General features: G+C 46.7%; 1 protein-coding gene across 2 annotated transcripts in view; it reads right to left on the bottom strand.

The window, feature by feature from the left end:
* LOC139051616 (organic cation transporter protein-like) overlaps window positions 1–16,101 on the bottom strand; it is a 151,964-nt gene that overhangs the window by 38,482 nt on the left and 97,381 nt on the right. For both annotated transcript variants that reach the window (XM_070528553.1, XM_070528554.1), the window contains exon 6: window positions 12,359–12,527. In XM_070528553.1, the coding sequence (XP_070384654.1) occupies window positions 12,359–12,527 (169 nt within the window). The remainder of the gene's footprint in view (window positions 1–12,358; window positions 12,528–16,101) is intronic.

The following is a 16,101-nucleotide window of genomic DNA, read 5'->3' as shown; positions in this document are numbered from 1 at the left end:
CGGCAGGTATCGATGTTACAGTGCTCCGATAAGTGCTTTTGGAAAGCTAGAAAGCGTTGCCGACGTGCAGTTTTCTTCTCACGAACGCGAGCGCTCGGGCATTCGCAAGTTGCTCTGTCTAAGCGGAAATGCTCGCTTGTCCGAACTTGGCTTCTGTGTGATTATGAGAGTTAGTTTATCCGCGGTGAGTGGTTACCACGACAGAAACCTCTTTTAAAACGAAACAATTTTTTCCTACAGCCTGTTCGATCACGGTTCGTAACGGAGATCATGTTGAATCATAATCGACCACGTGTCCAAATAAAAGCACGTTCGATGTCGCCGCACAACGAACCCCAATTTACCGGTGCATCGTGTTTTGCACAGTCACTGTGTACCATTATTGTCAGTGTCGTAGTCACATAACTGCCGGTTCTGCTCAGTTGAGCGTGTGTTGTTTTGCTCTGCATGCAATGACATTACATACTCTAAGAAGCGCTGTTTTCATCCTTTCTGCTTTTTCTATTCTTATTTCGTAAGGCTGAATATTAAAAAAAGTTCTATATTCATTTAAATATCCAAAGTCAGTTTTAACAGCGGAGCTGTTTAAGCTTTTAGTGCCGCCGTGGAGAGTTACCAGAAAACTCGGCCCAGCTGTGCGCCACCTCGCGTTGCCTAGTAACCACCTGCGAGATAAGGGTTGAAATCCGGACCAGTTGGTACATAATTGAAGGAAAAAAACCAGACACAAAACACAAAAGACAAGAAGAGAGAGAGAGAAAAAAACTTATTTTCATGTTAGTTGGTACGGTGGAAAGGCCCTCAGTCCAGAGCCTCGCTTGCGACATTCTTCAGTGCAGCACTGATAAACGCCGCAAGGTACCGTTGGTCGTCGGCGCTGGCTGCTTCTGTCAGCCACCCGGCATGGGGTTTAGGGGAAAGATTTGTGGGGGCAGGAAAGGGAGGTGGGGGTGGTCCACAGGACCAGAGGATATGGGATGTGTTCGGGTGTTCTCCACAATATCGGCAGGGTGGGGGATCTTCAGGTAAGAGACCGCGGAGGAGGTGTATTCGCGCTGGTGTGGGGAGTGTTTCTGTCTGGGCCTGACGAATCAGTACACCCTGTTCATGGGTGAGCACTTTGCTGAGCTTGGGGAACTTGCGTCTTGCCTCTTGATATGGCCGCAGGAGCAGGGGAGCCCATCTTTTCGTCTGGGCTGGTCGCGGAATGCAGGGTGCCTGGTTCAAAGTCTCGCAGGCGAGCTGATTAGCTCTTTCATTTCCCGGCAGTCCATCAAGACCAGGTATCCAGATGATTTCCAGAGGACCCTGAAAGTGCTTTTGAATAAATGTCGAAATGTGGGCCGGGAGATCGTTGTGCAACAATTTCCTGCAAGCCGCCATGGAGTCGGTAAATATGATTCTTGGGTAGGCTGAGTAACTAAGGGGTATGTGTTTGATCGCGGTTGCGATGGCTGTCAGTTCCGCTAAGGTCGGATCTGTCTCTGGGAGTAACTCAGTATGTACAGTTTGGAGGTCGTTATTCACGACTGCTATAGCGGAGCCCCGTGCACCAACGCTAGCATCAGCGTAGAAGTATATGCCGTCAGGGTGTCTTGCCGTGTACCACTTGAAGTAGGCAACTCGCTGTCGTCGCCTCTCCTTGCCTCGTTCTGGATTCATATGACCTGGCAGTGGAGCTATGGTTAGGAGTTCGCGTTGTTTCGGTGGTAGTGGGCGCGTGTTCAGAAGGGGCGCAGCTTCTGGATGATAACCGATACTATGGAGGATGTGCGTGCCTTGACACGTGCGCTGCAAACGCAGTTCTTGGCGACGACGATGAATGCTGATTAGTTCCGCCACCGTGTTATGGCAACCGATGTCAAGGAGGAGCTTAGTGCTGGCACTGAACGGAATGCCGATGGCCAGCTTTGTCGCCTTCCGCCGGATGAGCGCATCAAGGCGATTGATATCTTGCTGACAGAGATTGGTATAGGGCAGGTGATAGCGCAGGCGTGACATAATTAGTGCGTTTCTTAGTTGAAGCATATCTGCCTCCTTAACTCCATTTGCTCGGTTGGAGACCCTACGCATCATGTGCAGCACCTGTTCTCCTTGCCTGAGCAGGTGATGCACCGTCGCAGCGGTACCTCCATCTTTCTGGATATGGAGAATATATACATTTTGGTTGGGAAATCGGCACGCCTTCGTTTACAATTTGTATGGTGGGCGGTCTCCATCTTTTGTGATGGACCAGTAGCAACTCAGATTTTTCCGGCGCACATCTAAGGCCAATAGTTTGAGCCGACTCATGCACCCTGTTCATAGCCTGTCGGAGAGTTTCTTGGATATGCCCTGGCGAACTCGTGCTGATCCAGATGGTGATGTCATCTGCGTAGATCGCATATTTGATGTCAGGGATGTCTCGTAGCGCTCTATGGACTACGCACATGGCAAGATTAAAGAGTGTGGGCGAGATCACGGAACCCTGCGGGATACCTCTCTGCGGATGGGGATACTGTTGTGAGATGATGTCGCCTACTCGTAGCGTGTACGTGCGACTCCGTAAGAAGTCCCTAATATAGTTATAAAGCTTGGTTCCGCAGCCAGTAGCTTCGAGCTCTTGCAGCATAGCAGCGTGGTCAACATAGTCAAAAGCTTTCTTGAGGTCTATGGCAAGAATAGCTTTAAGTTGAGCGCTGCTTGTTTCCTTCGTGATTTCTTCGTGTAGCTGTAGCAGAACGTCTTGAGTAGATAAGTGATGTCTGTAACCAATCAAATTATGGGGTAGGTGTTGTGATTGTTCAAGATGACTAAGAAGTCTGTTAAGCACGATGCGCTCCATTAGCTTACCCACGCATGATTTTAGCGATATTGGACCCAGATTCGCTATGGCTTGGGGCTTGCCAGGCTTCGGAACGAAAATTATGCTGGCTGTCTTCCACTCTTCTGGCAAGCTGCCCGTGTCCCACACATTGTTAATTTGCTGAAGTAAGAATGCATGATCGGCTTCTGTAAGGTTGCGGAGCTGTGTTGTCGTAATTTGGTCTGGTGCTGGCGCTTTATTCGGCTTTGCTTCTGCTAAGGCACGCTGCAGTTCCGCTAATGTGATTGGGCCGGTGAGACCCTCATTTTCTGGCACTGCGCTTTTGTAGTCGGCATACTGTGGTTGTGCTGGATCCGCAATGTGTGTCGTTATAAGCTCGTTGAATAGGTCGTCGGTATGCTCAAATGTTTCGAGCAGCTTTCGCATCTTATGGGACGTTTCCGTCTTTGTCTGGGTTGGGTCAATGAGTGATCGGATGAGATTCCACGTGGAGCTCATATTCAATGTGTCATTGAGCTTGTTGCACGTATCGTACCACTGCTCACGATTGAGATGTTCAGTGTAGTGGATGATCTGCTCGTTGAGCGTGTTGATGCGTGAGCGTAGTTTTCGATTGAACTTACTTCTTTTCCATCTCTTAATAAGGGCATGTCGTGCCTCCCAGAGATGAAGAAGATGCTTGTCCGTGATTGGTTGATCCCACTTCTTTATTATTTCCTCCGTGTGTGACTGGGTTCGTTGCCTGACCATCTCTACCCAATCTTTCAAGTGCATGTTTTGGAAGTCTCCTACATGTGTCTTGCGAAACTCATTCCAATCCGTGAGGCGATGCTTGCGCTGGCGTTTTGGGAATCCTTTGATTTGCAGAAATATGTGTATGACAGTGTGATCACTCGTTAAAGTATCGTGCGTGTTAACCCATTGCGCTGACAGTCGTCCTTTAATGAAGGTGAGATCGGGCGTGGTATCCCTTTCTAAGGAGTTTCCGTGCCGCGTCGGGGAGTCGGTCTCGTTAAGGAGAGTTAGCTGGGCCTGTTGCATATGGTATAGTAGGGTGGATCCTTTGGAGGAGTTTTTTGTGTATTCCCATGAAGTGTGTGGCGCGTTGAAGTCGCCTGCTATTAGATGTTCAAAATACTTCGTTGGCCGCAGATTCGCAACCTCCTTGAAGAAGTCTACTTTCTGTTTTGGTGGGCTGTAAACATTCGTGATGAATAAGTGGGGCTGTGCCTTGCTCTTGACAATTTTAGTTGGAAAGACGCGTACAGTGAGGCTCTGTTCCGTGCTGTGGACAATATCTGCCAATATATCTTTACGAATAAGAATGGCCAGTGTCTAACTATGGCTATACGCCGTATAGCCTGCAAGATGAGGTGTTTGGTTAGTTTCCTGGAGTAGGAGGATGTCGGGTCGACGATCTTGAGCGGCAGTGTACTGCGCGAGAAGGCCCCGTTTTCGAGCAATCCCTCTACAGTTCCACTGCCACACCACCAGATTAGTCGCCATTGTTCTACTCATGATTTTGCGGGGCGCCCGCTGTAGGGTAAGGAATGGGTCGCGTTACGCTGGTAGATCGACGTGCTTTGGGTCGTTCGCACTCTTCCTGACGCGGTAATGCAGGTTCACACCACAGCGACTGGTTTTGCAGTAGGGTTGAAATCCGGGCCACATCGTACATAGCTGAAGGAAAAAAAAATAGTCATAAAACACAAGGGACCAGAAGAGAGGTTCAAACCACAGCGACTGGTTTTGCAGAAGGGTCGAAATCCGGGCCAGTTGGTAGATAGTTGAAGGAAAAAAACCAGTCACAAAAGAAAAAGGACAAGAGAGGTTCGCACCACAACGACTGGCTTTGCAGCTACGGACGGCAGGAGTGATCGGGGACTACCACTTCATCATCAACTTTTCTGTTTTACTTTGAATTTTGTTGTACATTTGTAAATATATACGTGTTTGCCTAACGTGCTGAATATCGGACCCAGCCTCACGTTCACTCACTCCTCCACGAGGAAAGAGGATCCCACTTCTTCGAACCCCGAGTCGCAACACTGGATGGCAGCGGTGAGATAGTCTGGGCAGCGCTTCGACTTGATGAGTCCACGACCTTTTCTCCTTGAAAGTTGCCAGGCTTAACGTGGTTCTTCCTGCTAACAAGGCTGTTAGAAGCCTTGTTGAAAGATATATTTTGCATGAACACTTCATTCTTTGAGAAACTTGTTTGAAAAAGATAGGTAGCCATGGATTGGAGGAAGTTCTGCAGAATGGACCTAAACGGGCCATGCGGGGAATTCGCGATTGATTGGGGGGAATTCGCGATTGATGAGCAGCTAAAGAAGGCGGAGGTCGTCGATGCGATAAAGGCAAGCGCCAGAGATGACGAAGAGATCGTGGAGGTTTGGGGTGATATTCAGGGATAGAGGGAACACGAACGCGAACGCAAAAAGGAAGAGGACCAGAGAAAGCGAGAGCAGGAAGAACGCGAAAGGGAAAAGCATGAGCTAACGCGACAGCACAGAATGCCGATGGAGGAAATGGACAGGGAACTCTGGTATCTAAGGGCGGTGCAGGCACGGTCTGGGCAGCACGTATTCGAGGATGGCAAAAACATAGAAAGTTTTCTTGAATTTTTCTAGAAGGTTTGCGCAGAGTTGCAGCTGGACCGTGACAGTTGGTCGGTAGGGTTGTTGGAAGTACTCCCCTGTAATGTTTCTTGTTGCTTGGCTCGTCTTTTCAACGGAAACTTCCGGAATCGCGATAAAGCCAAGAGTACGTTATTCCGACATTTTGGTATTCCTGCTGAGCGTGTGAGGGAAAGCTCGAATGACGAGGGCAAAATTTCTCCTTTCGAAGAGACGGAGGTTGCGCCAGTAAACGATGAGCACGAAAAGTGCGAGGTGGCCAAGTCCTCAGAGGCGGAGCGCCTCGAGAGCGAGGCCGTTGCTGGTCTACAGAGAAGTGCCATTCCGGAGGGCGTCCCTTGCGATAACGATGCTTGTTCCAGTAGCCATGAGAACGTTAAGGAGGCGCTGGAGAGCTTCCTCGTATCCGAGCACTTGGGCGACTTTTCGGAATCATCTAGGATAGACCCAGATACGGTAGCGGCCGGGCCAAGAGAAGACCCGACGCAGCAGAACGGAGAGAAAATCGCTCAGGGCTCCTGCATCGGTGACTGCGCAATGCAGTTGTACGCCGAAACCGAGCCAGCGGCCATCCCGAAGAGCCCTCCTTGCGGGGACGAGGCTTGTTCCAGCAACCCTATGAGGGTCATTGTAGGGCTGGATACCTTCCTCATGCCTCAGCACTTAAGTGACTCTCTGGCATTGCCAAGGATAGAGAGTGAAGAAGCGATAGCGGTGATTCCGAAAGGCGCTGTTTGCGGGGACGAGGCTTGTTTCAGTAGCCCTAACAGTGCAAAGAAGGCGCTGGTACCCGAGGCATTATTTTTGGTAGTTATTAAAAACTGATTACTTTTCATTTTTAAAATTTCGCATTAGCAAAGCAATTTTCTTCAAATGTTTTTTTTTCGCGGAGATAGAGTGTGTTTTTTTTTAGTTTTTAAATACCTCTCTATGAATTAATTTAGTTTAGAGAAAAGTGGTCAGCAGAGCCAGTACGTTTCGCTTTAGAGACGCTGGTACTGGCAGATGGCACTGACCGAACGAGCAACACGGCACACGGCACCGATCCCTTTGACCGTTTCATCGTTGTGACGAATCCCATGGTACTAAACGTCGCCTTTTTCTTTCACTTTGGCGACTTGTGAATCACGCGCTACGTGGAATCTTCAGTTTAGCAGGGCGGAGTTGGAGACGCGAGACACGTTCCCGGGGAAGGACCGCAGTTCTTCGAGTTTTAACCTCGCCGTACAGTGACCAAACTGACAGCGGTCTTGGGGTCGTTTCGATGGGGAGGGACAAAGATGACTGAAAGTAGCCGACTCATGAGCTATATCGTTTGTTAGGAGTTTATGCCTCGATAAGGAATATAGTTTTTTTTTGTCAGTTCGGTTCTAAACGACCTCCAATTGTTTATCGTTTCAAAATCAAAAATCAAAATCAAAGTCTTTATTCAGAATTCTTCCGCGTATGACAAAAAGAATGCTGGGACAAGAGCAAAAGAGCTGCTACAAGCAGCTTGTCGAGGCCTCTGTCCCTGTTTGACTGGCAGCGCGAAGGTTTTACACTCATTGTAAATACATAATGTTTACATATATGTGTTGCATCTCACAGAAAAAAGCAAGACAAATGTATTCGCATACAATAGCATCCCACGTACAGGCCAACACGTCTGAAAACATATACAGGAAAAGGAAAAAAAAACCCATTTCTGGTCCAATTTAGACCATTTTCACTCAGGTCGTACAGACAATAAAAGAATCATACAAAGGTAATACGAAAACTAGTGACCTGCAAAATAAGAGAAAACGTTTACATTACATTTTTTCCCTTTCCCCTTTTTCCTTTTTTTTCCTTTTTTTAAAGTTGAAGACCGTCGTTTGCCATTAAAAATTCTTTCCATTGTTTTCTAGTGATGGTCCTCGGGTCTATATGCCTCTTTTCAAGGCTATTTAGCAGGAATGGTACACGATATTGTAACCTGGTAAAACCATTATTGGTTCGGGAAAATGGCAAATCCCATGTTTCTCTTTGCTTTATGCTGTACGGCAGCTGCAAGGATTTTTTGAGGTAGCTCATTCGAAGAAAATGCTCATTTGTGTGTTTTAAGCTGCTCTTGTATTTTAAGAACACGTTAAATATGTATGCATGCCTGACAGAAAGGACATTAAGTGACTGAAACAAATCTCGCGTATGGGAATCGTATGGGGCATTTGCGATATGGCGAATAACTTTTTTCTGTATTACAATTAATTTGTGAATGTTTGTTCGAGATGTTGTCCCCCAAACAAGGTTCCAGTAGTTTATATGCGGGAGGAATAAGGCATTATATAGAAGCTTGAGTTTCGGTGGAATCACCTGTCGCAATCTGCAAATCATTCCACATGCCCTCCCCAACCCTTAAGCTACAAGGTCAACATGAACGTCCCAAGTTAAATTTTCGGTAAAAACGACTCCTAGTGTTTTAACCTGTTTCGCAAGCTCGATTTCAGAATTGTCAAAATAGATATCCAAGCAAAGATTCATTTGCTTTTGCACCGGCGCAAATAAAATACATTTGGTTTTCGCTGCGTTTATTTTTAAGGAATTTATTGTGCTTCATTGAAGCAATCTATCAAGGGTAGTATTTGCTAAGCTTGCGAGTTCCTTAATATCCTTGGACTGAAAGAAAATGCTGGTATCATCTGCATAGATAACAAAATATGCTTGATCGCTAATGCTTATTAAATCATTAATATAAAGATTGAATAAGATCGGTCCCAGTACACTGCCCTGCGGAACCCCAGCCTTCACAGGAAGCAAAGATGAATATTCACCTGAAATAGCGAAGCACTGTTTTCTTTGTTCGAGATATGATTTTAGTAATTCGAAAGGTATTCCACGAAACCCATAATGTGCTAATTTGCATAATAAAATGGTGTGATTAATCCTGTCGAATGTCTTCGAAAAATCTACAAATATTCCAAGGGTTAACTTCCTTTCTTCAAATCCATTAAAGGGCCCCTGAAACGGTTCGGACAAATTTTGTAGACGCGTAGGGTACAGCTTAAGTAGAACATTCGCACCACAATTTATGTGAAGCGTTACGTATTAATGGAGCTACAAGCGATTACATGCTACCCTTCTCCCTAGCCATGCTTTTCCTCCTCAACTCGTTCGCCGAGCGATCGGGGCTAAGCTCCACCTTTACTGGTTCCGCGTCATGATGCGACGTCACATCGTCCACTTCCGGTTGTTTTGGAGCCCGCGAGAAACCTCTCCGCTAGCCGCTTGGTCGTCGACCCCAAGCGAGAGCTATCGAAGCAGCGTGCGTTGCGAGCATTCTGTCGTAGCGCCGAACGTGTCTGGTATTCCGGTAATCACACACTACCTGAAGATTTCACGGTGGAGGCATAAGCTAAAGCTGATGAAGGAACTTTAGCGTAGACGTACGTGAGCTGCCTGATCGGTCTCCACGGTCCAGCCACCCGTTGGCGCAGAGCTTAACCAGCCAAAGAAAGAGCTAATATTGCTCTAACCAAGTGTAAAACATTTTAAACATTTACAAAAACAACGTGTTAATGATTACACTCCTGCGAAAAATTTACACCAGCAGCAAAGAAGAATACATTTTGTTACTGCCACTGTGGGTGGTTGAGCTCTATGCCACCAGGTGGCTGCACCGTGCAGACCATTCACATTCGCACATCTATTCATCCCCTGAAACGACACGCAAGCGGACACAGCCAGGCCCTGTGCCCTTGCGCTTGCGTTTACCCTAATAGAGAGTTTTAGCCCAGCGGGTTTACGGCCAGCGGAGCGGAGCGGTCTCCACCGTTGCGCCAGCGGAGCGGCTCGCGAGAAAAGAATTTTAGCCCAGCGGATCACCCGCTCGAGCGGGGTAAAGAGCGGGGCGCTCTGCTGCCCCACCTAGTGGTTCGAATAGGAGTTACTGAGAAATGAAATTGAATTACGCTTGATTTTATTGCGCAAGAAATGTTGAATAAAGATATGTTACATGTTCTCAGTGCATTATTTGTTAATAATGTACTGAGTACTAATGTACGGGTCAGCGCGGCAGTCGCCGTCTTCGATGCAGAACTGCCGGCGTTCATGTTCGCGGCTGCCGTCTTGCATTTCCCATACACGCCCGCGCGCCCTTACGCACGCTCGCGCGCTGCGTATACCCTCCGCTGGGGAGTGCTTTCCAGCGGGCGTAAACGCTGCTCCGTAAAACCGCTGGCCGCCTCAGCGTGGTGCGCATGCGCAGTCGCGTCTCCGCTCGCCCGCTCCGCTCCGCTGGCCGTAAACCCGCTGGGCTAAAACTCTCTAATACCGGACTCGCGAAACGCTATTGCGTTAGTAATCTTCCAGTGTAAAGTGACGGCCGCAATCGCACAAATCCTGGCAACGATTGGATAGCGGCAGTCCGATGCGCTGCAGCCAGTCCGCTCGCCTACTGGCTTGCAGAGGGACACGATGTCGCAGCTTGACATATTGCCAGTCGCTACGTTTGCCGTCCACAACGCAACAAAGTCGAATCATAGCGCTCGCGAAAAGACAAACCGACACTGACAGTTGAGCTCTCGTCAAAGACGGAGCACGTTGTAACACAAGCAGACGACACTTGCTGTGTGTCGGAAGTGTTTAAGTGTATGGAAAAATTGTTCTTGTGCATTCTCTTTATGTTACGTTATTTTTATAAAAACAAGTTAACTAACATTCCAACTATTACGAACATCATTTGTTTAGCATAAAGTTTTAAAAATTATCGATCACGCGCCCTGGTCAGCCATTCCGATAGCTCGCCCCACTGACGTCATATGGGTGATTTGGGCGGCTTAAAATTCCGCCGAGCAGTGTGCTGCGATCGGGAGTGATGTGCATTTTTAAAACCTTATAATAAATTACACGCTTTAGGCGGAGCACTTAGATGTGTCAATTAATGATCAGAATGACCTACTCTAACAATTCAGTACGTTTGTAGAAAATCGTTAAAATCGTTTCAGGGTCCCTTTAAGTATGTACTCTTTTTGCGACAGTAGAGCCAGTTTGGTTGACACCTGCTTTCGAAAACCGTATTGCTGAGACGTTATAATCGAAAACCTATTACCAAAACGTTGTCACTCTGTTACAAATAACTTTTTCCAGACCTTTCGAAATAACAGGTAATATTGCCACTGGTCGGTAATTGCTTCAGAGCTGCGTGAGTTGCGCTTTCTTTGAGACACGATAGAAACGAAATTGACCAAAACGTTAGTCACACTACCATTTAAGCTTTGTTTAGGGTCTGAAATTTAATTTACTAATTAATTTGTTTAGGTTCGTTTGAGCAGTGCTCCTCTATGGCTGCCTTTCTGGCACTCGCTGCTTCTGACCTCGAGATTAATTAAGGGAGAGGGAGGATTACCTGGCATATCTCGGAGGGGGTTATGCCTTGCTTTGTCGCTACTCGGGCGCTGTGCGGACTTGGTCACTAAAATGCCGGTTCCGAGCCTACGACCTGCAGCCAACCCTCCATCCAAGATGGCCCTTGGCCGTGATCTTCCCGGCGAGCCCGGGACTTCGAGTCGGAGCTGAGCCTGCGGAGCGGCCAAGGCTTCTTTAAGGGACACTGATGAGCTGCCCCCTTACGAGCCCTCTTCCTGGCAGCGGACCGGCTGTTGCGATCGGCCGTTCACTCCGCGACAACCCTGGGTCACGACTCGCATGATTATTGGGAACGGGCCGACAGCGTCGTCAAAATTGTTCGCCACACCGATGAATTGTGACCAGCGCGGGAATACCTCGTTCAGGAGAGGTTTGAGCAATTAGGAATGATACGGCTGTCACCTGTCAGCAGAACAAACTGGCGTGTCCAAGCCGGAGACGCGGTCAGTGCGATGATCCGGCCATCACCTGTCAGAGTATACGATTGGAGTCAGCGAAAAAGGCAACCTACCTCCGGATTGGTGGGACCTGGTGTCATCGGTCTCCTGACACCGAATTGGTGGGGCTTTATGTCATCGGCCTCCTGACACCGGATTGGGGGAAGTGACTAAACAATGATCATGCAAGGCAAAAAAGCAGCTACGGACGGTGGGAGTGATTGGGGACTACCACTTCTTCATCAACTTTTCTGTTTTACTTTGCATTATCTTGTACATATGTAAATATATACGTGTTTGTATAACGTCCTGAATATCGGACCCAGCCTCACATTCACTCACTCCTGCATGAGGAAAGAGGATCCCACGTCTTCGAACCCCCAGTCGCAACAAGCTCATCTACTCCGTGCGTACGTGCTGCTGCCATGGGAAGACCGACGAAAGTCCGGATGCCCGAAGAAGAAGTGACTTACCAGGAAGAGCGCCGTACTGGCAAGCGATAAGCGATGCGTTGCCGCAAAGCTGATCCGGAACACCGCGCCGAAGCTGCGACTGGAGGCGACGCCGAGTCGAGGATACCGAGTTTCAGTCCAGGGAATGCGAGAGTCGGCGCCTGAACGCTCAACGTCGTCGAGAAATCGATCTCGGCCTGCGACTGCTCGAAAACTTCCAGCGTAAAGCCCGCCGAGACAACAACTTGGCAAAACCTAGCATAACCTCGCAAAACCTGGAAACAACTTAGCCAAGCCACGTAAAAGCTAGGTGATCACAAGCTCCACTGTTGATTCCAGCCTTGCACCACTAGTGCAAGCTGCGGATGTATTTTTTCCCCCCACCCGAATATTGGGTCGCTACAATGCAGCAATTTTTTTCGCCCGATTCTATTGCTGTCTTTTCATTCAACGCTCACAACCAGCCCCTCCTGATGATCTGCGGGGAAGAGTGCCAGTGTGTCTACTGACGAAGCACGAGAAAGAGAACAATGGGAATAGAACCTTGATACGCTTTATCCCTGCTTTGGTGTATCCAATTAGATTCAAAGGACGTAATGGAACCACCACTATGTGCATGTTCGCCTTGAGTGTACTTACAACCAGTTGACAACACTGCCGAGCGCAGCGATCGTGATGACCCCCTGGAAGAGCATCCAGTCCCGAAAGAGCCACGCGAGTCCCGTCATGGTCAACAGCCCTGTTGTCCAACCGCCGGTGGAGATGAGCGAACCCAGGGCCCGGTGGCGGGCCGACAGCACTTCCATCGCTGCGTTGCCATTGTTACCATTATTTCAATTTGTTTGTTTTACTACGAGCAACTAATTGGAAAAGGCGCAGACGCGTGTTTCGAACCAAATTTTTTGTGACTTTAATGACTTGTCTAGCCATCATTGCAGCTGTGGCATGATTCAACTTGTCGCAGTCTGTAATCTGCAGGTGCGCAAAGTCGCGCAACTCCCTGGTCAGCGTTCTTTTCAATTTTCGAACACCCATTGACTCGCTCTATCTCGCTATCAAATATTACTGCCCTATCTCAACCATGTGACATTGGGGGGGGGGGAGGGAAACTGCTTTTTTATTGCACCTATTTAATGAGAGGTTGGTGCCTATGTGTGGCGCCGGCTACTCCTCTTCTCTTATGTGATAGTGATCGTTAGAAAGTTGTCAACAATCACAAAACTGGACTAATAAACACATGAACGAACATTCAGGCACTATGTCTCTATACTTCAAAATAAATAAATGTTCGCGCAACAGAAGAATTCCATAGCATAAATACTCACAAAAGCGAAGTGTTCGCACGGTTGTATTTTGCTTTTATTCATAGTCACATTAATTACGGTATTGTTTCATGGGGGCAACACATACGCTGGTCACTTCACTTATCAATTACACATATCCAAAATTAGTCAATACGCACTATCACTTCTATCTCCATGCAATCCAATCCCTCTGTGCTATTCCGCGTGTACAGTATCTCGCCTGTTAATAATTTGTTCCAGTTTAACGTGCTCGTCTAATTCCACAAGTTGCCTCATAATAACCTTACGTTTCCGGTCATTGCAATTCACCTTTTGCGGAATCAAAATGTAACCAGATTTGCAGCTAACAACAATTTCATGTTACCCATGGTTCATACCAATTACGGCAAAAAGCACATCTGTGTTCGCTTCAATTTCCCTTTGATATGAGTTGCCGTCAACTAGAAAATCCTGCGCTTCTCTTAAAACTTTAAAATTTACCTTAAGCATCATGTCCTGCGATAACTGTACTGCGATACTGGCGGTGAATCTTTGACTTCTGTCTCACATGTCACTTCTTGTGTTTCATCCCTGGTATATTTCCCGGCTTTCTTTTATGCCATGCTTCTTCGTGTTTGCTTGATTTGAAATGAAATGTATAATAATGTATTTAATCTATCGATGTTATTTGATAATAACGCTCATCTGCTGTGTATAGGTATCGTTATCAATGTTGTTACTGTTAACCGAGGGCGACTACAGTTCTTTCACTTTGAGACCCTCATGTCTATATTAGTGATGTAACTACTTTTTTTGGAACCAATAAATCTGAATCTGAAGATGTTGGGCATTTGAATGCCACATTCTCAATACAATAAATACAAATGCTACATGTACACGCAGACACAATGAACGTGTAATTAAGTATGCCTATTAATAATAACAATGCGAGCAACAACTATTGTGTGACTCAGTATTTTTGCGATATTTTTTATTCCTCGGAAAATTGTACGGAGGCGCGCGCATGCGATGTTTTGAAGTTTTTCTGTTGGCCATGGATCTAAAATTTTTCCTGAGGTAAGTGGCCGTCTATCCAAGCCATGCACTTTTTCGGAAAGGTACTTGCGGGGAGCATCACCATTTTTACAGTGTAAAAGAAGGTGTTCTATATCCTCTTCAGCCTCTTCACATGAGCATGCAGCACTGTTAGTTTTTCTAATCCTATACAGGAAGCTTATAATGGGAAGCCTAGCCGTAGCCTATGAACTTTTGTTTCAACAGCTCGACTAATTTTGAACGGAATATTGATTTCTATTCCAGGATGCATATTATATAATTGAGAGTTCTGCGCATAATCTATGAACCAAGTTTTGTTAGACAATCCAACGCATATTTTGTTCAATAGACATCGCGCATCACTCGTCGCTAGAGGAAATAGTGGCAATTCGTTCTCTCGATGCGCTGTACGTGCCATGTGATAATCTGTTAGAGTTCCGATGATTTCACAGTGACTTGGAATCCACTGGAAAGTTATGTTGTGTTGTAGACCTTTCACTATGGCGTATGTCTTCTGCATTTCGTAAGTGCTGTTTGCTTTTCTTAAGGTCATTCTATTTGAGCACAGTAATGAGGCCTGTGAGTCACTCAGAATTACCTGGCGAAGTGGTTCTGACTGCTGACATATGTGACGCAAAGCAGAAAGTATTGCGTAAAGTTCTGCCATTGTGGACGTTGTTAACTGGCAAAGCTTATAAGCTTTTTGCTCTTGGTATGCGCGTATATAAAACGCAAATATAGAGCTTCGTTTCCGGCATGAACCATCGGTATACACGTGAATGCGATCAACGTACTTAGTGTAAAGATGTGATAAAGTTAACTGCTTTATGGCATGGCATCTAAGGGAACATCACATTTGTGACCTACTCCAGGAATTGAAGTGACTATTTCCGGATTTACTAGTTGGCATGGGGGTTGAGTTGCACAAGTAGACGAGTATGCGTAACAGGCAGTAAGTTTTTGCACTGTCGTATTCCTTCATGTATGCGTGCAGCAGTTCTATCCTGAAGGTCTTGGCATAGTGAATGATTTACATGTTGTGTTGCCAAGCGAAAAAAAAGTTACACGTTTCCGTAAATATTAGTGCATGAAAAGTTGATTGGCGGGACTCGTCAATTACCAAGCACTGGGTGATGCACGCGGAACACCAAGACATATGCGAAGGCTTCTGGCCAGCAATCTTTGAATTGTTTCCTCTAGATTACAGGATATTCCATGTAGCACAGGAGCAGAGCATGCTAGTTTTCGTCTGATGATTGCCGAGTGAATGTGTAATAAGGGACAGGTTAAACTACCCCATCTCACTCCAGCAAATCAACGAATAACGTTGATTAGGGAATTGACTTTCTCCTCTAATGCTTTTATTTGGAGAGCCCATGATAGCCGTCTGTCTATGATAATACCCAAGAGCTTGTGTTGTCGCACAATTGCAGATGCTGAGAGTCTAGCACGCGCTGGAATCTCTTGAGGCATAACTTTGTAAAAGGAAGTATAGCAGTTTTCGCATGTGAAATAATCGCACCTCTACTTTCCAAAAGATCAATAACTAGTGTTAGGCCAGCTTGTAGCTTTTGCTGAACGGCTTGAGTACTCGAGTCAGATGTCCATACGCACAAGTCGTCTGCATATAGTGAATAATTCAAGGTAGCAGGTAGGACATGGGGTAATTCAGCCATAACACAGTTAAATAGAAATGGACTGAGTACGCTACCTTGCGGAACGCCTTGATTCACTTTATGCTCTGTGCTCTTGCCATCAGCAGTATAAATGAACACTTTCCTCTCTCTTAAGAAATCCGCGATTCATCTCGGAGTTTGGGCAACTATGCCCAAGTGAATTAACCCATGTAGTACGTGAGTGTGGATGGCTGTGTCAAATGCACGTTTTATGTCTAGAAACACTGCAATAGTGATTCTTCCACAGCTCTTCTCATGATCTACGTATGTTACAAGATCTAAAATAGCATCCATCGTACACTGGCGCCTGCGGAAACCCACCATATTTTCGGGTAGTGCGTTAGCGCATTATGTCCACTACTGAAAC

Source organism: Dermacentor albipictus, unplaced genomic scaffold (genome assembly GCF_038994185.2).
Source record: "Dermacentor albipictus isolate Rhodes 1998 colony unplaced genomic scaffold, USDA_Dalb.pri_finalv2 scaffold_13, whole genome shotgun sequence".
In the NCBI taxonomy this organism is placed as follows: Eukaryota; Metazoa; Arthropoda; class Arachnida; order Ixodida; family Ixodidae; genus Dermacentor; species Dermacentor albipictus.
The sequence above is the reverse complement of the archived record's forward strand: the minus strand, read 5'-3'. Positions and strand labels throughout refer to the sequence as shown.